Here is a 21,512-nt window from a genome sequence, read left to right on the forward strand (position 1 = left end):
AATGGATAGGCTAGAGAGAAGCAGATTTCTTCACAAGAAGTGGGGTGAATGCTAAAGCTTCCCTGCTGACTGCAAAGTGCAGAAGTCACCAACTTCTTTCAGCTATGGAGCCCAGCAGCCCTTAGCTCAGTTTTAATCTCCCCCATAAAGCGAAGCCCCTCTCACAACTGGAGTCTTCTTGCTTTCGCAAGTCCTGTGGGACTTCTGGTGTTGGGAGTCACTGCACACCTTCTTACGAAATTTCACACTTCTTATATACACTGTGTTGCAGGGGTCGCAAGGCATTATCTTCACATTGTCCTTAAGTCAGCTTCTGCAAGGAAGACTTGCCTGTTTTCTTTTCTGAACTCGCGAACGGAGCCACTGTGGCACCTAACATGAGGAGCAGCCACCCTAAACTTGAACAAGAGACCCTAGAAATGTGGCTATGAAACGTGCATGAGCTGGTGGGCACATCATTATGGCCCTGTTCTCGCAAACTGACCTAGGAAATTTCTCGGCTTCAAAACCACTTTCTCTACCACAGGAGATGGACTGTCCTTCCAAGGAGGTGTGTTCTCTCCTGCATTAGAAAACAGTACTCCAAAGAGTGCTAAAACATCTAAACCTCTGAGCATGCAGATCAATAACTGTTTTGATGCTATCCTGCAGATGTGATTGTTGTTGTTGTTTTTTAAAAAAGGAAAGGATGAAAGCTTCTCATGTGAAAGCAGTCTCACATCCCACACAGACTGCTGTTCTTTGAGCTCAAGCACACCTACTGAAGCTATGGTCCCGTCTCCAACCCAATACCACAATTTTGTCGCTGAAAAATTGTGTTCATGCCATTTGGACACCAATCGTTCATATACGGCTCTTCCTGGCTAATTTCTCTGCAATCATAATTAAACCATCTTTCGTCAATGTACATTACAGCTCTGTTTCTCCCTCCCCCCAAGGCATAATTAGTGACACGTTTCTTTTGTAACACTAGCATGTTTTTTGTGTGTGTGTGTGACCTGATAGCTCAGTGCCATTGCCTACTCTTAGTAAAAAGAAGAAGAAATTGTCTCACCAATTGCTCAACCACTGTCTTAGTGATGCGTGTGCCCTCTTAGCTTAAAAGATTACCAAGAGTCACAGCTACCTACCCTGGAGTAAGATCACAGTTTCATCTATCTAGTTTAGAAAGATGGTATGAAAGAAATCCAGACATTTCAAAATTATTCACTACGATGCCCCCTCTCGGTTTTTTGGAGAGAACAGGCGTAGCTTCTGCTCCCACCACCCCGGACCAAGCTGTGGCAAAACACCCACAATTTCTGGGTTGCAGAACATTAGCTCCCAGTCTCCTGAAGTTGTCCGGTATGTGGACAGCATCATTGCCCCATGCTCTTGAAGTTGTGTTCAGGTGGCTTTCTTTTCCTTCACTGCCTAGGAGCTGACCAGCCCATGTCACTGAAAGGTCCCTCACCGGTTGCTGACCTCGGCGGAGGCCCACAGGGTGTGCAGAGGTCAGAATCCGTATCTGACTCCCCTTCTGCTATGTAAGGTCTGATTTTGGCCACAGCAGTGTAGCAACCGTTGTTAAGGACGTCCAAATTTTCTTTGGACTGCGAGATGCTGAACCCGCTGAAGGAACGCTCCAGTTCCTCGTGGTCGACTGATGGGATAGAAATAGAGGTGTCGCTGTCCCTCAGAGCACTCTCTGGGTGCTTAGCTGTAATGTCTTCGTTCCTTGCGTACTCAGCGCTGGCCCTGTTCCCACCCCCGTAGGCAGAGAAGGAGCGCTCGTGAGAAGGTGGAGGTGGGATTCTCACCAAAGAACCAGCATCGCCAACCGGGGAGGTCCCGTGGCTTTGCCGTTGATATGTCTGCCAAGAAGTGGAAGGAGGGCATGAGTTGTTTGGCACTGTTGTGGCAGGAGGTGCAGAGAAATTCTTCTGTCCCATCGAACTCGTGGAGCGAATGATCTTGATGATGCAACCGTTTTTGTCAATGTGCTCCCTGCTGTCTTCTGGGCTGTGGTAGGGCGGTGCTGGGTCAGGTTCCTTCGGCCCAAAGTAGGCTTCCGTTTCGTTCGGTGGGATCCCCATCCGTTGCATGTAGATGTTGACCAGGAAGTCCAGCTTCTTCTCCATGGACTGGACCTGGAAAATGCCACACAGGACCCAATGCATGGGCACCCACAACATTTTAGACCCAAGCAACTTTGGATTCACCCCAAACTTCATCTTTAAAATGTTATTTTACAGACAAGTCATCCCCTGGTCCATGAAAAATGAACTAAATTCTCTTACAAATGTATAGCCTTACAAATGTGTACCCCAAGTAGATTTGAAATTCTGCAACCAAACCTATGCCAAGACCACAAATATGTATACCAGGTGGGGGAAACATTTGACCCTCCAGATGTTGCTGGGCTGAAACTCCAATCATCCTCAGCCATTGACCATGCTTGATAAGGCAGATGGGAGTTGTAGCTCAGCAACATCTTGACAGCTAAATGTTTCCCACACTTGATGTATCCTTATCGCACCTCTTTGGCTTAAGCCTTCCATCTGCATCTTGGCTCATACAAGAGCTAAATACATGGTAACAGCATTTGCTTAGATTCACCCTTGGGTAATAAGTTACAGGTGGGTAGCCGTGTTGGTCTGCCATAGTCGAAACAAAATAGAAAATTCTTTCCAGTAGCACCTTAGAGACCAACTGAGTTTGTTCTTGGTATGAGCTTTCGTGTGCATGCACACTTCTTCAGATACACTGAAACAGAAGTCACCAGATCCTTAAATATAGTGAGGGAGTGGGGAGGGGTATTACTCAGAAGGGTGGTGGGAATGGGAAATCAGCTGATAGGTGTGGAAAACCTATAAAGAAATTTCAGAAATAGACTGGAAAGAGAAGTGGTTGAATTGCAACTAATCACCAAACTTAAAACCATGGAGAAACCTGGTCTGAACAAAGACATTGGATTCTTATCTCATTATACATAACAAAACTATCTTTAGCCATCTCACCCCTTGCCTTTCCCTGCAAGACTAATTGCAGCCGTTAAGAATCGTCAACAGGTTTTCCACACCTATCAGCTGGTCTCTAAGGTGCTACAGGAAAGAATTTTCTATTTTGTTTCGACCTTGGGTAATAAGTTTTTTAACTCCCCCCCCCCACTTTGATGGGCATTCAACAGGACATATATACCAAAGGAAGAGGGAGGTGAGAATCTGAAGGAGAAATAAGACAGAGAGGCTCCCTCTCTATCAGATCAATTGCCATTTAGCTCCTCCTTTCCCAGAGCTGCCTTCAACTGAGGCCAGTCCACTTGGCTTGGGAGAAGTGAGACAACGAGGCTTCCTTCCTTCCTTCCTTCCTTCCTTCCTTCCTTCCTTCCTTCCTTCCTTCCATCCTCCACCCCTTTCCCCCCACAAATTCACATTAATTAATTTTTTAATTATTATTTACAAATGTTCAACATACCTGTTTTTCCACCTTTCCAAGTCTGCCCATCATACTTGGATCTTCAGGAGGCTCCCCTTCACCTGGGCCTTTGGTTCGGTCCTTATCTGTCATTGACGGCCCTCTCCCAACAATCTGGTCAACTCTACCAGGAGCACAAACCCCACCCCAGAAAAAGCCACGAAGTTAGTAAGCTACAGTCAAGGATCTAGAACTCTGCCCTATTCTGACTCCACTGTAGGGCAAAGGAAATGTATTCCCCTCAACTGATAAGTATCACACAACTGTTTGCCTAAATAGAGGGAGACAGTTAAATATAAACTTGGACCCAAAAACATATTTCTATTTCTGCATGTGACATATATATTGGTTCAAAACACGTGGCTCCACTTCTAATCCGGCATATTATGCATAGTAAACTTGCCCTTTGTGAAGAATTTGGTGTTAAGCCTGTTAATTACCAAATAAATTAGGATGTTTAGGGGCAGTTGCTTGTGGATAGACTTTGTCTAAATGTTTAATCTGAACATTATTTCTGTTCTTCTCTGCCTAAAAAGTTCTGAAGAGTCCTGCAGCACTTATTCATGTTAAAAGGTATTGGTTTGAAAGTTCAAATGTTACAGGTTTCCAAAAAATGACACCGACATAATAAATAAATCAGTTTGCAAGATTTGAACTTTCCATTGCACCATAATTTGGTTCTAGATTTCAGGAGACTTTCGAATTTCAAAATCCCTGAATCCAGAAAGCTGATACTTGTCTCAGCTGTCCGTGAGATGTGGACAGCTGCCTATGCCCAAATTGTAATTTTTTGTTTGCTTGCTTGTTTCCATATTAATTGGGTAAAATGATTTCCTGATCTCAGAGGTGAACCTTGTTGTCTTGGATAGCAGCCATTAACTTTCTCAAACCCAAGACTTCTCTAACATCAATCTACAACATGGAGCTTATTTTTAATTGCCTCATATCCATATTTCTTCCTGCAAGAGAACAGCATGACCAACAGCTGTAGTGGCTGGGGCTGATGGAAGTTTCAGTCCAACAACCAACACAATGGAGCATACCGGTATATTTCTAATTCTTGGCATTGATCAAATGGAAACAGGCTTAACACAGTCAGTTCTGTTTCCTAATATATTTTACAATACAGCAGTTCGGAGTAAAGATTGTGTCAGCCCCACCTAATATTGTAGGACATAGACTTCATTCTACCCCAGAATATGGTCAGTTATATTAGGCAGGCATTGCTTTTTATATTTAATAAAAAGCCTACCCAGACACGTGGTTTTATTATGTACATTTGTGTTTTTTAAAATGTGTGTGTGTGTGTGTGTGTGTGTGTGTAAAACATTTATTATGTCTGCTGTTTTCACTCTGTTTTTCTGCTATTTTAAAATGAATATCTCATACTATTTTGCGTAAACTACTTAAGAGTTTTTATTATTATCATTCTCATTATGTGGTGTATATATTTTGCTGAATAAACGAACCCTGAACCATTAATTAATCCTGGCCAACTTTACCCTTGCGTAATATGCCAGAAGTGTGCAGGTGACACAGAGAAGAAAACAAGAGCAGAAAAACAAGTACAGTACGTTAGATTTGTCTGGAACCAAGTTGGTTTTCAGAAAAGGAACTAAAACAAGGCTTCTTATGCAGTTCTGCAGTGTGGGCAACAGTTCCATGCACAAAGAGATGAATGAGAGTTATGAGTTCAAATGCAGACAGGAGAAGGGGAGGGGGGGATTAAGAAGAAAAAGATAGTAAAGCACTTTGCAAAATTAAAAGGTGCTCTCTCGGTTACACATTGTCATGAAAACCAAGGAAAGGGGCAAAACACAAGGCCATTTTCAACCATACAGCCAACCAAGATGCCTTAATCTGGGAGAGAAAGGGTTAGAGTTGTATTTGTACCTGTTATAGGGTGTTTAGAATGTGAAGACTGCAAACCGTGAGTGGGGAACCTTTGTGCCCTCCCCACACTTCGCGATCCAACTTTGACAAGTCGATGGACTGCTCACCTGTCAATCATCGGACATCACAATGACACCAGGCGGCTGATAGGTAGGTGGCCCTGCCCACCTGTCAGCTGACCCACAAGGCTGAGGGGACAGAGATGCTTCACCAAGGAATGCACTCATGAAGCAGCCCCCCAGCAGGATTCAAGTTCAATCCTGCTCCCTACAGGGGTCTGCACCACCAGGGAGCACCCTGGTGAAGCAGAACCTAGCAGGACTGAACCCCACCCATCGGTCGATGTCACTCAGTGAGTGATGTCAGCTGATTGAGTGGAATATTCCCCAGGCTGGCTGAGGAAACCCAGACAGATGGGTTGGGTATAAAGAAAAACTTTATTATTTATTATTATTGGCAGGTGGGAGCCATTTGGGAAAATGGTCTCAGGGGCCCAAGTAGACCCCATGATGGGCCAACATTGGCCCATGGGCCAAATGTTCCCCACCTGTCAGGAGTCCAGGTTCCCAGCTTGATAACACAGTAAGGAGGATTTATTGCAAAAACAAACAGATAGCTCCAGACAGCTCTAACAAAGCCTCCGGCATCATTACTCAAGATGATCCTTCTGAAGACTCCTTCCGGTGTCCACAGAATATATTGAACTTTCGCACCTTACATCTCTTGTTTTGCTTCCTGTCTAGCAGCCCTCCCATTCACCGACTCTTCGGACTTAATTGGATCATCTCCATCCTCTTCCTTTTCCAAGCGACTCTCCCTGTGTCTGTTCGCTCCTGCCATCCCATCAAGGTCAGGAAGAGCTGAAGTCTGCAGCTGCCGGCTCTCCTCTGCCTAACATCTAAGCCTCTCTGTTCCTGGCTGCTTTCTGCCGCTGGCTGCAAACCTTCGCTTGGAGCTGGCTTATTCCTGACACCACCCCTGCTGTAAATAATCACAAGGGAATTCTCCAGTTCGCAAACTCACTGGGCCTCTGTGTTTTTTCAGAGCTGCGTGCCTCCCCACCCTTCCCCACGCATATGAGTTGGGTGCTCAATGCTAACACACAAAAGCTCTTCTTCTTTTTTTGAGGGAGAGGAATGACACAAGTGGAGCCTCTGTGCAATCAACCATCAAAATGAGGAGCACAGCATGGTGTAAAGGGCCAAGGCATCCTCTTCCCACCAAAAGGAGGCCCATTTAGTTGTATGGATTTAGGCACTGAAAATTCTTCATATATCCAGTGGGTGTTGCGAATTATAGAGCAACACATAAGTGAATGCTGACAAGACCAATGTAAGAGCTCGTTCCATCTTTTTTTGATGTTCACCACACAGGCGTTGTGCACATTCCCTTGTAAAAGTCAATAGTTGCTACATTTTGTGGATCAACAGGAACATATCCTTACAAAAAAGTTCTGCTGAGTGGGTCACGAGTTATGTTCTTTTGTGAAAAACCATACATCGAGTATTCTTTCTCTGATAAGGCAGGAAAACCAAATAAATGCATCTAAGAGGTTGGAAGTGTGAGGTCTAAATGGAACACCCCTATCTAATGGCATTTATTTAGATGCAAACACATTCTGAAAAGAACCATAAATCAATTATGAACTTTGACTTAGTCGCATCAAAGCCAATGTGTGATCTTGTGCCTATACACATTGTTCTTTCAGTATGTGATCAGGTATCCCCCACATCAATGAAGTGGATTGTTTTGGGTGGCGAGGTTAAGAATGCCTCTCTGTTACTCAAAGAACAGAAATGGAGAGTGACCACCTTCTCTTCTCCCCTCTGGAAACTGCACAATTGGCTCAAAGCAGGAGCTTCAAGCTCCAGTCTAAGGGATCATTCACACATTACAGTGGTACCTTGGTTCTCAAACGCCTCGGTACTCAAACAACTTGGAACCCAAACACTACAAACCCGGAAGTAAGTGTTCTGGTTTGCGAACTTTTTTCAGAAGCCGAACATGCTCTGTTTTGAGTGCCACACTTCCGTTTTGAGTGTTACGCTGAGGTCTATCTGTTTTTGCTATTTATTTTGCTGTTTTGTTTTTGTGACTGTGTGGAACTCAGTTCAGCTACTGATTAATTGATTGATTGATTGATTGATTGTGTGAACGCAGTACATCATTTATTGCTTTCATTTTATGGATCAATGGTCTTGTTAGATAGGAAAAATCATGTTAAATTGCTGTTTTAGGGGTTGTTTTTAAAAGTCTGAAATGAATTAATCCATTTTGCATTACTTTCTATGGGAAAGCGCGCCTTGGTTCTGGAACGCTTTGGTTTTGGAACGGACTTCCGGAACGGATTAAGTTTGAGAACCAAGGTACCATTGTATAATACTCTTCTACATGAAAAAGTCTCATGAGCACACCTAAAAACAGAATGTGTGAATGCAATTACATATATTTCATGTTGGTGAGGTCCAGTGCCGAGGGCCTTCTGGTGGTTCCCTCACTACGAGAAGTCAAGTTACAGGGAACCAGGCAGAGGGCCTTCTCGGTAGTGGCACCCACCCTGTGGAACACCCTCCCACCAGATGTCAAAGAGGAAACCAACTACCAGACTTTTAGGAGACATCTGAAAGCAGCCCTGTTTAGGGAAGCTTTTAATGTTTAATAGATTATTGTATTTTAACATTCTGTTGGAAGCCGCCCAGAGAGGCTGGGGAAACCCAGCCAGATGGGCAGGGTATAAATAATATATTATTATTATTATTACTATTATTATTATTATAATATTTGCAAACATGTAAAGACAAGGACACTCATCAGTGAGCCAGGATTAATGGCAGCTCCCTGCTGAACTGCACTTGATAGAATACAGCATTTGTCACTGTGTCTTAATGGTGAAATGTCCCTAAGGACTTGCTCCCAAATGTGACCTCAAAGTGAATGGAAGGAGACGCCACCTGCACAACAGGAGTTATAAACTGCTGCTCTGTCCCAGCTCCTGCCAACATAGCAGTTCGAAAGCACACCAGTGCAAGTAGATAAATAGGTACCGCTGCGTCGGGAAGGTAAACGGCATTTCCGTGCGCTCTGGCTTCCATCAAGGTATTCCGTTGCGCCAGAAATAATCGCCACACCCCATAGTCACCTTTGACTGGACTTAACCGTCCAGGGGTCATTTACCTTTTTTTTACCTTTATAAACTCTACCAATACTCTATGGATGTTATAATTCCTACTTGTGTATATGAGGTGAGAAGAACTCTTCTAGATCAGACTAATGGCCCATCTCACCAAGAATTCTGTCCTCCAAAGTGGCCAACCACGTGGTTTTGGGATGATCACAAGCAAAGCAGCCCCCTTTCCCAATGATGCTCCCAGCAGCTGGTACCCAGAGGTATATTGCTTTTGAACCTGAAGTCTGAGTGACGTCCCCCTTCTGAGAAGGGGTGAAAAGACCAGTAGTTTCAGTCCTAAGCATATCAGCACCTTCAGTTGATGCTAAATCTGAGGTCTGTCAATTAAAGTTTAAGTTGATTTCCGCACACCTTAGCTGCACCTATCCAAATAGAGATATAGATTGATAGATCGATCATTATGCATTACTTCTAAAGAGCCGCTTGCTACTCAGAGACAATACGCAGAAAGTTATCTCATTGCACCCTGCTCCATTTTCACTGCTGACTTGGGATGGAAAACGAGTTCACTCCACGTTAATTGCTTGTAACAGTGACTTCCCTTCTTTGAAACGATGCGGAAAGAAATAATACATATGTATGTATAAATTCTCAGCTCAGCCAGGGTGCAGATTTCTCTCATGCTTCGTTATGCTCCATGCTTATGGAAACATGCAAATAGGCGTGTTCATAGGTTCATCCTCTGGCCAAAAGCAGATAGAGCAAAGGTCAAGGCTACTCAAATGAGGCACAAAAAGAGAAGGAGAGAGGGAGAGAGAGAGAGAGAGAGAGAGAGAGAGGGAGAGAGAGATGAATTTGTAGAACGAAGGTATATTTTTAAAAATTGCCTTCTGAGCACAATCCAGGCACTGGAGCCAACCCTTTTCATCCATGTCACACGACTAGCTACTTACCCTCAGACTGGTTTGAAATATTCGTTAGGTTATCCCTGGCAACATGATTGTTTGTAATGGGGCAAATCCCCATGTTGCATGAAAAACCACCAGTCCAGACACACCTTAATAACTAAACTACATGTTCAGAAATACCATGCATGTGGGGATGCCCTCCTGGGACTGTTCCTTTTTCAGAATGGGGGAGGTTGTGCTGATGGCCCCTCACCAAAACAATAATTTAAAAAATATCCCAGCATGGGGAATGCTTGGCTTGCACAGTATGAAGAGGGATGCACTGGAACTATTCTTCATGGTCTCTGTTTATTTTTTACCTTTTAGCAGACTTATTCCATACAACCACCGTTTGATCCTCACAACAAATGGATGGACAAATTGAGGGAGAGTGACTGGCTCAGTGTTGCCCAGTGAGCTAGGTGGGGATTTGAACTCAGGTCTCCTCAATCCTAGTCCAATACTCTGCTAGCAAACAAATAAATAAGCACCAAATTATGCGATTCTCTTGTAAAGCCTGAGGTTGTACTGAGCAAGGGGGACTGTGCCATGTGACTTTTCTGAAAGTGAAGTTCAGCTCTCCGGTTCTCTTAATCCCTCCTGGTCCAAAGGGAATACCAGCAGCACACCTTTCTGAATTTTAGTGACAATAAATGAGATTAGGAAATGTGGTTCTCTATTCTGAAACCTAGAATTAGGATGCACTGTCGAAATAAATTTGACCTGTTTTGTGATCCATAGTAGGCATATATATACTTGCCACTTTCCTTCTTCGCATTTTTAAAAATGATGGTTTAGTCCACACATACCTTTCTAGTTCTAAGTAAAAAATGTCTCTGTCTTCAAACAACAACCAATAGATTATTGAGGAATGCCTTTATTACAATAGGACCCACATTCCAATCCTCCAAATGACTTATTTAGGGTCACATGACAGCTGATCTTTGGTTTTGCTACTTAGAATGGGAGGTCCCATCACTTGGGTATCCAAATCTGATTTTCAGACCACCCTCCCATTTCAAAAAGCACTTGGAATGCGGTGCTTGTTTTGAGAAACACAAATCCAGGCTCTCTTGGTCAAATGTAACATAATTCCTTGGATGCTGGACAATGGCAGCAAGCCAGGGAGGTAAATAAAGGGAGTGTGTCCAACTGGGTGTGAATGAATACCTTGTAATCCATTTTCTTTTCAACAGAGGACACAAATGACCCTTGGAAGCCATGGCTTGGCTACCAACAATTTACAAAGTGACATGGAATGCAATCACTTCTCCAAAAACCTAGCACAGTTAAGCTAACCGTAGTCACTCGGGACTTTGGATTTGCTATTTTAAACTAATCAGCTAACCAAGTGACAAACAGATTGGCTAGTGAAATACAAGCATCAAGGATCTCTTAAGGCCCAGTATACACAAACAGTGGCAAGAGGCCGACCACACCACGGATCACTCACATGCCCTAACTCACTGTATGGGCCCAGTGGGTTTCATACTGCAGCACCACAAACATATTTTGTTGTTGGCATGCCATGCTAAACAACTGGCTGGAAACTTGTGTTCGTGTATATTGGGACCTGCTCAGCCAACGAAACTATCCTGTTTCACAATGGATTTCTCTCATTGAGCTCAGATGCCAAGTTAACATATAATCTCGGGTAACTGGTACCCGTTAGCAAATGTCATGGGATGTGAATTCAGTTGGTGTGAGCAAGCTGGTGGGGGGGGGGCTGGATTTTATAGCTCTTCAAAAATCCCATAGTACTATCTACAGTTTAGGAATGCTGAGGTACTTAAGCTGGTTTGCTACTGATGGGGTCGGCGATCTGGCTCCTCTGGTGTTGTGATATTGTATCCCTATCCGTTTTAGATCTCTCTGGTACGGAGCCAAGCTAAAGCCATGGCTGTGAGATGCAACATGTTCCTTGGTATTAGAAGTCCATTCTACCATAACTCGGAGCAGGGATTTTAGTGTGGCCGTTCTATGAAGCAGCATTCAGAGACGTTTTTGTTCCAAGCTGAACAGGTATCCACAATGGGTGTCTACTCTGTATTTCAAATTCACCTGCTGCTGTTTTGTGTGTTATTCTCAACTGTTTTTAGCACATTCTGCGCATCACCTTGAGACGTGAATGGAAGGCGATTGATCGATTAACTAATTCATAATTAAACAGCAGTCTACATTGATGTAATTACAGTTGCAGGTAGATAGCTGTGTTGGTCTGCCATAGTCAAAACAGAATAAAAATTCCTTCCAGTAAAATCATAGAATCATAGAATCATAGAGTTGGAAGAGACCACAATGGCCATCCAGTCCAACCCCCTGCCAAGCAGGAAACAGCATCAAAGCATTCCTGACAGATGGCTGTCAAGCCTCTGCTTAAAGACCTCCAAAGAAGGAGACTCCACCACACTCCTTGGCAGCAAATTCCACTCACATTGGTGTGAGCTTTCGTGTATCTGAAGAAGTGTGCATGCACACGAAAGCTCATACCAAGAACAAACTTAGTTGGTCTCTAAGGTGCTACTGGAAGGAATTTTTTATTATTTTGTTTTGATGTAATTACAGTTTACAAGTTCTTGGTTGCATTAGATATAATTACTGTGTTTAAGGATCTTTAAGCTACAGTTAAATGTTATTAACTAGAAATAAGTGAGAATAAACCAGGGGGTAATTGTAGCCTCTCTCTAGTATGATGCATTTCAGATTTTATATACCTATATACTTGAGTATAAGCCTAGTTTTTCAGCACATTTTTTGTGCTGAAAAAGCTGCCCTCGGCTTATACTTGAGTGAGGCGGGCGGTGGGGGCGGCGAGAAAGAAGCCCTTTCTCTCCGCTTGTGCTGCCACCCGCTCTCCCCAGTCAACCATTCCTTAAGAAGCATACAAGAACAGCGGTTCTTTACTCTCCCCAGGCAGCTTGTTCCATTCCTGAACTGCTCGCATAAATGCAAACTTGCCAAAGGAGGAAGAGGAAGGAGCAGCCCAAAGGGCTGCTTTCGGGCTGCTCGTTCCTCCTCCTCCTCCACAGCGGCAAAGGTGAACCGGCTTATACTCGAGTCAATAAGCTTTCCCAGGTTTTTGTGGGAAAATTAGGTGCCTCGGTTTATATTCGGGTCGGCTTATATTCGGGTATATACGGTATATATTCAGGGAACCTTTTCCATATTGACTTGACTGCCCACATACCCTTGTGTGTCTGCCATAAGAATGCTGTGTTATGTTGCATGGAGAATATTCAGTTCTTGCAAGATGCTGGCCAGCATCATTAGAACCACTGTTATTACTCCATGTGCAATGGGACCCCATTCAACGCTCCCCTGCAATTCCAGATGAATGGATGCTGTGAGCAAGCTCTCTTTCAGGGAAGCTTCTCTGCCATTAGTAACCTTTTCAGTGGAAAACCTCAGATAAGCTTTCAGAGCTTATTGGGAAAGCAACGTTCTACCATATTGTGCAGGAAGAATGTTGCAAACCAAAGAAACAATGTGATGGCTGGGGAAACCCAGCCAGGTGGGTGGGGTATAAATAAAAAATTATTTTTATTATTAGCATTAGCATTAGCATTAACCACAGGGCAATGTGCAACGTGGTTTCTCATCTATTGTAGAAGACACTTTGGGGCACATGGGAATTATTGAGTTTTCCCCTGTTCACAGAAGAGAATGGGTCCAATATCGACACCTTGGAGATCCTGGATCTGAGCCTGCAGTGCACATAAGCCTTGAGCCACTAGTTAAAACCCTTCCAAAAGTATTTTGGCATCTCTGCAAACCTATCTGGGCAATTTCTCTCCATTAGAAGGAAATGGCTCTCCTTGTTCTAAAGGAGACTGAAATTCCTGCAACACAAATGCCATGACTTTTACCATTCTAAGCCTAAAAGCTGAGAGAGCCTCGAATGGTTCCATCAAAGGAAAATGATGGAAAATGATGATGATCGGAGAAGTGTCCTTTGGCCATTTCCAGGTTTGCACTGCTGTGAAGGCCCACCTTGGGTGTCTCTAAAAGTAAAAGTAAATTAAGCACATCCAGGAGAGCAAGCCATTCGGTGCAATATGCGTCAGCAGCACGTGACAAATGCCGTCATTTAACGTGGCATGAAAAGGGGTTGACAAGAAGCAAATGAAAGAATCAGGAAAAAGAGGCATTTTGGCAAGTCCTAACCTAGGCGAGTATTGGGGTGATCCTTTGGTTGAATACTTCTTATGCCGGGGAGTTGAAGGGGGCGGGGGACCGACAATCATATCTATCCTGGCGAAAATAAATGAGAAGAAAAAAAGACACCAGCAAAACGCATAATGAAGCAACATGTCGGAGGAAAACTTGGTTGGAAAAGTTGCAGAGACAGGAAGAACAACTTAAAAGGAAATCAAAGGGAAAGAGAAGAAAGTTGAAAAAATTATAATCTGCTCAGAACAGAAGGCAGTAATCATACAACTTGATCATTTGGGAGCACACCGAATTCCGACAATTAATTGAAAGACTTGCAGAATTTCCAGCAACAATGGAATAGCCCTTCTTGTGTCGGAAAGGGAAGCTGCTCCGCAATGGAAAGGCAACACATGCTACACAAGCTCGGAACGATTATGACAATATTCCATTGGAAATGTAGACTTCTCACCTGTCACATTACATGGAACACATTCTCAGCTGGTTTGAGAAAACAAGCTTTGAAGGAGGCAAACACACACCCACGGATGGGATGGGGCGAGAGACGGAAACAAGGCGTAGGGGGAAATAATAATGTTACAACTTATGGCACACACCTCACAAGAGCAGCAACAAGTATCATGAATGGTGAAGGAGGAAGTTGATAGGAGCAACCCTCCCACCCCACCCCACCCCACCCAAAAAAAAAACACCCGCCAAAAATATCGGGACAGTGACCTTTGACAGCTGAAATGTTCATTTGAAGACAATTCTAAGCATCTCAAGTTCAAATGACACTTTACATGGAGTACAGAATCGGCTAGGGGCAAGTTGAGAACCTGAGCAGAAGAAGCACAGAAAGAAGGTGCTGGGCCCTCCTCTTTCCAGGAATTTTTCAGCTCAAAATTGTCATCCATACACTGCTTTTATTTAAAATAAAAAATAAAAAATTATTTGTTAACATTTTGAAAAAATGAACAATTAGGGTTTGTTGTTTTTATGTTTTTTTATTTAAAAAAACACCCATGGGGGGGAGATAAAGGGCCCCCAGTTCTATTCCCTTGAGGGTAAAAAAGCAGGGCAGGGCAGGTGACGTTAAGCTTAAAAAGAAAAAAAGAAATGAAGAAGGGTGAAGTATTTCCTCCGGTCAGGATGGCAACCCGCCTGGGTTCATGTTGGTTTCAAAGCGAAACAAAAACACAAGCCAACCTGTAAAGTGCCGTTTGACACTCTGCTAAACTTTAACCTCAGCTATATCGAGATAACCGTCTTTCCAGGGGACAACTTACCACAATGTGAATATCATCCTACCAAGAGGGGAGGGGAATTTTGCCCCCTCTCCTGCTTCCCCCATATTTCAGAAACGTGGTAAATGCCCTCCCTGTTAACTGGGACGAAACAAACAACTGGCCTCCCAGCTTGTTTACCTGGTAAACCATGGCAGTTCACATGGTATGCTGGGTTTGGGTAAACTCTGGCCCTCTAGCTTTTGTTGGACTCCAGCTCCCATCAGCCCCAGCCATCGTGGCCAAGAGTCAGGGATGATAAGAGCTGTAGTTCAGGAACACAGTTGTATTTGCACAACGAATGATGCATTTCTCTAGTCCTTTTGGGTTCGGTTTTGGAGTCAGATGAATTGCCGCAGCCAGCAAGGCCAGCAGCAAGAAGTGTGAGGACCGTGTCCAGAAAGTGGTGTTGGGGGATGAGTGTTCAGACCCCTGGGCTCTCACTTGTGGGGTGCCTCAGGGTTCCGTCCTCTCCCCCATGCTTTTTAATATCTATATGAAGCCGCTGGGAAAGATCATCAGGGAGTTTGGGCTGGGTGTTCATCAGTATGCGGATGGCACCCAGCTCTACTTCTCTTTTAAAGAGAGGCAGCTGGAGGGTGGATGGCGGCTAACAGATTGAGATTGAATCCTGACAAGACAGAAGTAATGTTTTTTGGGGGGCAGGGGGCGGGCGGGTGTGGGGGACCCTCTGGTCCTGAATGGGATAACTGTGCCCTGAAGGACCAGGTGCGCAGCCTGGGAGTCATTTTGGACTCATAGCTGTCCATGGAGGTGCAGGTTAATTCTGTGTCCAGGGCGGCTGTCTACCAGCTCCATCTGGTACACAGGCTGAGACCCAACCTGCCTGCAGATTGTCTCGCCAGAGTGGTGCATGCTTTAGTTATCTCCCGCTTGGACTACTGCAATGCGCTCTACGTGGGGCTACCTTTGAAGGTGACCCGGAAACTACAACAATCCAAAATGCGGCAGCTAGACTAGTGACTGGGAGTGGCCTCGGAGACCACATAACACCAGTCCTGAGAGATCTACATTGGCTCCCAGTACGTTTCTGAGCACAATTCAAAGTGTTGGTGCTGACCTTTAAAGCCCTAAACGGCCTCAGTCCTGTATACCTGAAGGAGCATCTCCACCCCATCGTTCAGCCTGGACACTGAGATCCAGCACCGAGGGCCTTCTGGCGGTTCCCTCACTGCAAGAAGCAAAGCTACAGGGAACCAAGCAGAGGGCCTTCTCGGTAGCGGCGCCCGCCCTGTGGAACGCCCTCCCATCAGAGGTCGAAGAGATAAACGACTACTTGACATTTAGAAAATACCTGAAGGCAGCCCTGTTTAGGGAAGTTTTTAATCTGTGACATTTTAATGTATTGTAATATTTGTTGGAAGCCGCCCAGAGTGGCTGGGGAAACCCAGCCAGATGGGCGAGGTAAAATTAGTATGATGTTGTTGTTGTTGTTGTTGTTGTTGTTGTTGTTGTTGTTGTTGTTGTTATAGAGTCCTCTTTGGAGCCATCAGTCTTCACGGACTGCTCTCCTATGGCCCTAAGACACATCTGTAAGGGGTTCTTAGATCCATACTAGTAATGGAAGGCTGAAACAGTTTATCCATGCACTGATGCAACCAAGAGAGTGAACCTTTCACATTAGCAGAATCCTAATTTGTCGGGTGGAGCATCTACTGAGCTTCGGTGTCCACAGAAATAGTCCTAACACATATCAGTTCAGCAAAGGAACAGTTCTGATCTGTTTGCAATAACCTTGCGAATGTCTGAAGGTTAAGTTAAAACCTTTCCAAGAACAGCTTATTAGACTACTGGGAGACAATCTTGGTCTGCAAATAGGGAAAAGGATAAAGGTATGACTACACTCAGATATGCAAGATATAAAAAAGAAGACCAGTAGAGTTATAAAGTCCCATGCTGCTGAGGACAGGTGAATCCCTATGTTGTTCCATCTCAAAGTTAACAGTGTGCTTTGAATCAGAAGCCATATACTTATATATATTTCTAAAATCCTCAATTTTCATTGGCTTTTCTTTGCTTCACTAGCCTGAAATAAAATGTCCTTTCTGCAAAAATAATTTTTCAGTTGGATAGCATAAATACATTCCAAAATTCTCTTTCTCCAGTCCCTTTGCCACACGCAGGACTTAAGGACATTTTCAGATTCCTTAAATTTCAATCAGGACTTCCCAATGAAAATAATATTTACATTACTCTTGGGAACCTGAATGCAGACCAGATTATGCAGTCCCCACCCATCCCGGCATGGCTGCCATTCTGAAAATACTTGAGCATATAGGGATAGATCTGGGTAGGGACACTCACTGCTTGTCACACACACTGAGACTCCAAAGAGCTAATCTGAGCCTCATGCTTTATACAGTGGTACCTTGGTTCTCGAACTTAATCCGTTCCAGGAGTGCATTTGACTTCCGAAACTGTTCGAAAACCAAGGCACAGCTTCCGATTGACTGCAGGAGCCCCTGCACTCAAGCGGAAGCCACGTCGGACATTCGGCTTCCGAAAATCATTTGCAAACCGGAACACTTCTGGGTTTGCAGCATTCGGGAGCCGATTTGTTCGGCAACTAAGCCGTTCGGGAACCAAGGTTTGACTGTACTACAAATCCAGTCCCTGCAACCCAGATATAAGCAGTCCTTACTCACAAAAAAAACAACCCTGCGGCTTTTTTTTCCTGGAGGAAAAGAAAGAAAACGTTAGGTGGGCGACGGTCAAAAAGGTCACCCTTCCACCATGAGAACACTTGCCCAATGGAGAGTAGGAGGCAGGAGGTTGAAAGAGGGGAGCGCTCTTGCCTGGACTGGAGGTTTTTGATCCTGGAAAGCATATCCAAATGTCCCGCTGAGTACTGCTCAATGACGTCCATGACATCGTAGGGCCGCAGGCTCTCCTTGAACTTCCGCTTGGAAACCAGAAATCTCATGACACTGAAAAGAAGAGAGTGACAACGGGAGGCCTGCAGCCATGTGGGTGTCCCACTCGTTACCTTCCCCCTGTCTCCTTCCCCAGCTCCGCCCCCAACAATGCATTAGTTTCCGCCCCACGCGAATCTATACCCGTCCCACTCTCTATGCTTGTCAGACTTGGAGAACTCTCCCATCTCAGTAGCAGCTCCCCTAGCGTGAAAGAAGATGCTGGAATTTAAAGAAGCTGCATGCATGCTGCAAAGACCAAGGGGCAGCCTTGGCTCCCTTGCATTGTATGTACACAGTGTGCAGGGAATCAAAGAATTGTAGAGCTGGAAGGGACCCAGGGGTCATCTAGTCCAACCCCCTGCAATGCAGGAATCACAACTAAAACATCCGGGACAGAGGGCCATCCAACCTCTGCTTGAAAACTGCCAATGAAGGAGTCTCTCATGAAAAAGCTGTACAGGCACTATTTCTATAAACTTTGAAGAGGTCAGCATTTATTGTGGTTGGGGCTTCTTGGGTATGAATCAAGGGCACTGATTTAGCTCAGTTGGCAGAACATGAGACCCTTAATCTCAGGGCTGTGGGTTCGAGTCCCACATTGGGTGTAAGATGCCTGCATTGCAAGGCGGTTGGACTAGGTGATCCTTGCGGCATATTCCAGCTCTATGATTCTGTGGTCTAAGGAACCCCCTCATGGCAAATAATAATAATAATAAAGCGCTTGTGGGGTACTTTGAAGTGCACATGGTTGCTTCGTAATATTGCAAGGGGGTTGGACTAGATGACCCTGCGAATCCCTTCCAACTCTACAGTCCTATGATTCTATAACTTGGGATTCTGGTATTCAAGAGGGGGGCAGGTCAATATGTTGTCATGGCTGGAATCAAGGGGGGACTACATTCCTTAGCATTAAGCCCAAACCATCAGGAGGACCTTGATCTACAGATATCTGTTTAACTGCCGAGTGTCATCTCCCCGTTTTACTCCTCCCCGTGCCAAACTGAAGTCTTCTCTCACCAGAAGTGGCTCATCGGGTGGGCCACTTCCTGGCAGGTGGGTTACAGGGAGGAAGTGCGGGGTGGGGCGGTTGGCATGGTGCAAGCACACCGGCGGAGCCTTCTGGCTTCTCTGCCAGCACATCTGCACCACGTCGACCTCCCTAAACGCCTCTCCCACCCAGTAAGCAACAGGGACCCAACAGCCAGGAAGCGAGCATGGCAGGTCCAACTCACCTGGCCAGCTGCTTCTTCCTCCAGCCGTATTTTATGTGCGATGGAGAGCCAAGCAGAATCCCGCTATAGCAATTGAGTCCCTGGCATTGTTCAGCACTGTTTGGACTTCTTATGGTCGCACTTCTGCCCACAGCCGCACCGCCCCCTTGTTTGCATGCACACATCGCTCCTCTCCTTCCCTTACCACACTGCCCTGATGCTGACTTTAAGCCCCGGTGTCAGATCCTCGGTCACAAATTCGCAGTTGCAGCTTTTGTTGTCGGCATCAGGCATGTCTTCTCCAGGGAGGCAGGCATCTAGATCGGGGAAGGATGAATGCATCATAAGCTACTGCTGCAGAGAGTGACGGATTCCTGGCAAAATGTGCAGGGAATATAGAATCATAGAATCATAGAGTTGGAAGAGACCACAAGGGCCATCCAGTCCAACCCCCTGCCAAGCAGGAAACACCATCAAAGCATTCCCGACAGATGGCTGTCAAGCCTCCACTGAAAGACCTCCAAAGAAGGAGACTCCACCACACTCCTTGGCAGAAAATTCCACTGTCAAACAGCTCTTACTGTCAGGAAGTTCTTCCTAAGGTTTAGGTGGAATCTTCTTTCTTGTAGTTTGAATCCATTGCTCCGTGTCCACTTCTCTGGAGCAGCAGAAAATCAACCTTTCTCCCTCCTCTATATGACATCCTTTTATATATTTGAACATGGCTATCATATCACCCCTTAACCTTCTCTTCTCCAGGCTAAACATGCCCAGCTCCCTAAGCCGTTCCTCATAAGGCATCATTTCCAGGCCTTTGACCATTTTGGTTGCCCTCCTCTGGACACGTTCCAGCTAGTGTGATTGCAGCTTATGACAACCTTTTCCCTTTCTCTTTAAGCTTGGTTTGGATAGCAGCTTTGGTTAACTGAAATGTACGCTCCCCATCAGTGGCTCCAAAAATCTGCAGGCTGGCTTACAACATTAAAAAAATAAAAATACATCCCTTCCAATTGAACCACATTTTAAAACAAGCGTTGCCTCAAGGATAATTGGTTAGGGGCTGCATGCTGGCAGTAATCAGTACCCACTGCCTTGCAGGATATCTTCAGGAGAAGAAAGGGTTAGGAGTAAACCCTACACAAATCTGGAGAGGAGTTCCTAAAACGGTTGGATGGGGCCTTCTACTCCTCCTTCCAGCAACTCCTGCAGCTAAGCTGGTGCCAAACATCCTGCTCTGCTTTCCTTTGAACCACATTATTTAGGCCGAGAGTGTTAGTGATTTCATTCTCTCATTGCTGTTGGTTCTCGTGATCCACTGTTTACATTCCATGCTGATAGGAGTGTGAGAACGGAACTCAGACACTGTACTTCCATTCTGTGTGCTTTTGTACTTTCTCTCCTCGTTCTCTGATTTCAGACAGAGAGGACGTGTGTGAAGCCGCTACTCACACTCAGCCATGTTTGTTGTTTTGATCTGCTGTAAATAAAGAAGCTTTCGCCATGCCAAATACCTACAGCCTCGCTTCTTGCTGATACTCTGATCATGGTAAAAGCGTGCCCACACCTCCACTGGATGTGGGTCGCTGGACACCTGCATATGAGGAAGGTGTGTACGCATAGAGAGAGGGGTCTTGTCGTCTGGGCAGCCCAGGACCTACACACACACTGCCCACAGAGATGTCACCAGTCACTGCCTCTCAGCCTAACCTTCCTCACAGCAGGCATGCCAACTCCTAGGGGCAGGTCTCCGGGTGCCTCAAAATCTGCTGGCACAGGGCCAGGCCCCCTCAATGTTGAGGGGGCAGAGAGGAGGCAGATCACCAAGCCAAGCATGGCATAGTCCAGGGGCTGGCTCCTCCTGAGCACGAGAGAGGAAGTCGTGCCGTGCTGGGCTCCACGCTCAGCCTCCTCCCAACAATGTGATGTTGCACACATTATGTCACATGCTGACACCACATATCAGGCGGGGGAGCAATCTTGGGCACAAGATGGCACCTCTGCCGCACAGGGTTGTGGGGATTAAATGAAGCGGGAGAGAACCACGGACACTGCCTTGAGCTCCTGGGTGGGGGCCGGCAGGGTAGAAGCAGAGGAGGACTCTCCGAGGAGGACTGCCTGCTGAGAGCCTGAAGGGCCCTGCCCTTGCCTCTCTCCACCTGGCCTAGGATGGGGCTTGACAGGCTTCACAAGGACTGCAGCTGCTTTTAAATTGTTTTTAATTTTTATCTGTGTTGTTTTAAATGAGACCATCTTGCCTGCCAGCCCTGGAAGACCTGCACCCTGCCTTGCCGGCCTTTTCCCATCTGGCCCGGGAGAGCAGAGTGCGGACTGACTCCAGCTACAAAAGCTGAGGCTGTTGAACGGATTCTTGCGGCGGAGTATTGTTTACCGGGGGGGTTGAGAGAGCTTGTTGCTGTTACTGATATTATTGCTGTCTCTTTAGTGTTAGATCTTGACGTGGAAATTGTTTCCATTTGGTTGTGAACTTTTTGATGTTTTTTATTGAT

At 45.4% G+C, this 21,512-nt stretch overlaps 1 protein-coding gene across 4 annotated transcripts in view; it reads right to left on the reverse strand.

Moving 5' to 3' along the window:
* Positions 1–988: 988 nt before the first annotated feature.
* KCNQ2 (potassium voltage-gated channel subfamily Q member 2) overlaps positions 989–21,512 on the reverse strand; it is a 124,877-nt gene continuing 104,353 nt past the window's right edge. For 3 of the 4 annotated variants that reach the window (XM_033153730.1, XM_033153729.1, XM_033153728.1), the window contains 4 exons: positions 19,211–19,322; positions 17,675–17,806; positions 3,457–3,580; positions 989–2,129 (listed from right to left, as the gene is read on the reverse strand). In XM_033153730.1, the coding sequence (XP_033009621.1) occupies positions 1,407–2,129; positions 3,457–3,580; positions 17,675–17,806; positions 19,211–19,322 (1,091 nt within the window). In that variant the 3' untranslated portion in view covers positions 989–1,406. Of the gene's footprint in view, positions 2,130–3,456; positions 3,581–13,587; positions 13,675–17,674; positions 17,807–19,210; positions 19,323–21,512 lie in introns of all 4 variants that reach the window. The other variant, XM_033153731.1, reaches the window with a different exon arrangement.

This window comes from Lacerta agilis, chromosome 6, assembly GCF_009819535.1.
Source record: "Lacerta agilis isolate rLacAgi1 chromosome 6, rLacAgi1.pri, whole genome shotgun sequence".
Taxonomy (NCBI): Eukaryota; Metazoa; Chordata; class Lepidosauria; order Squamata; family Lacertidae; genus Lacerta; species Lacerta agilis.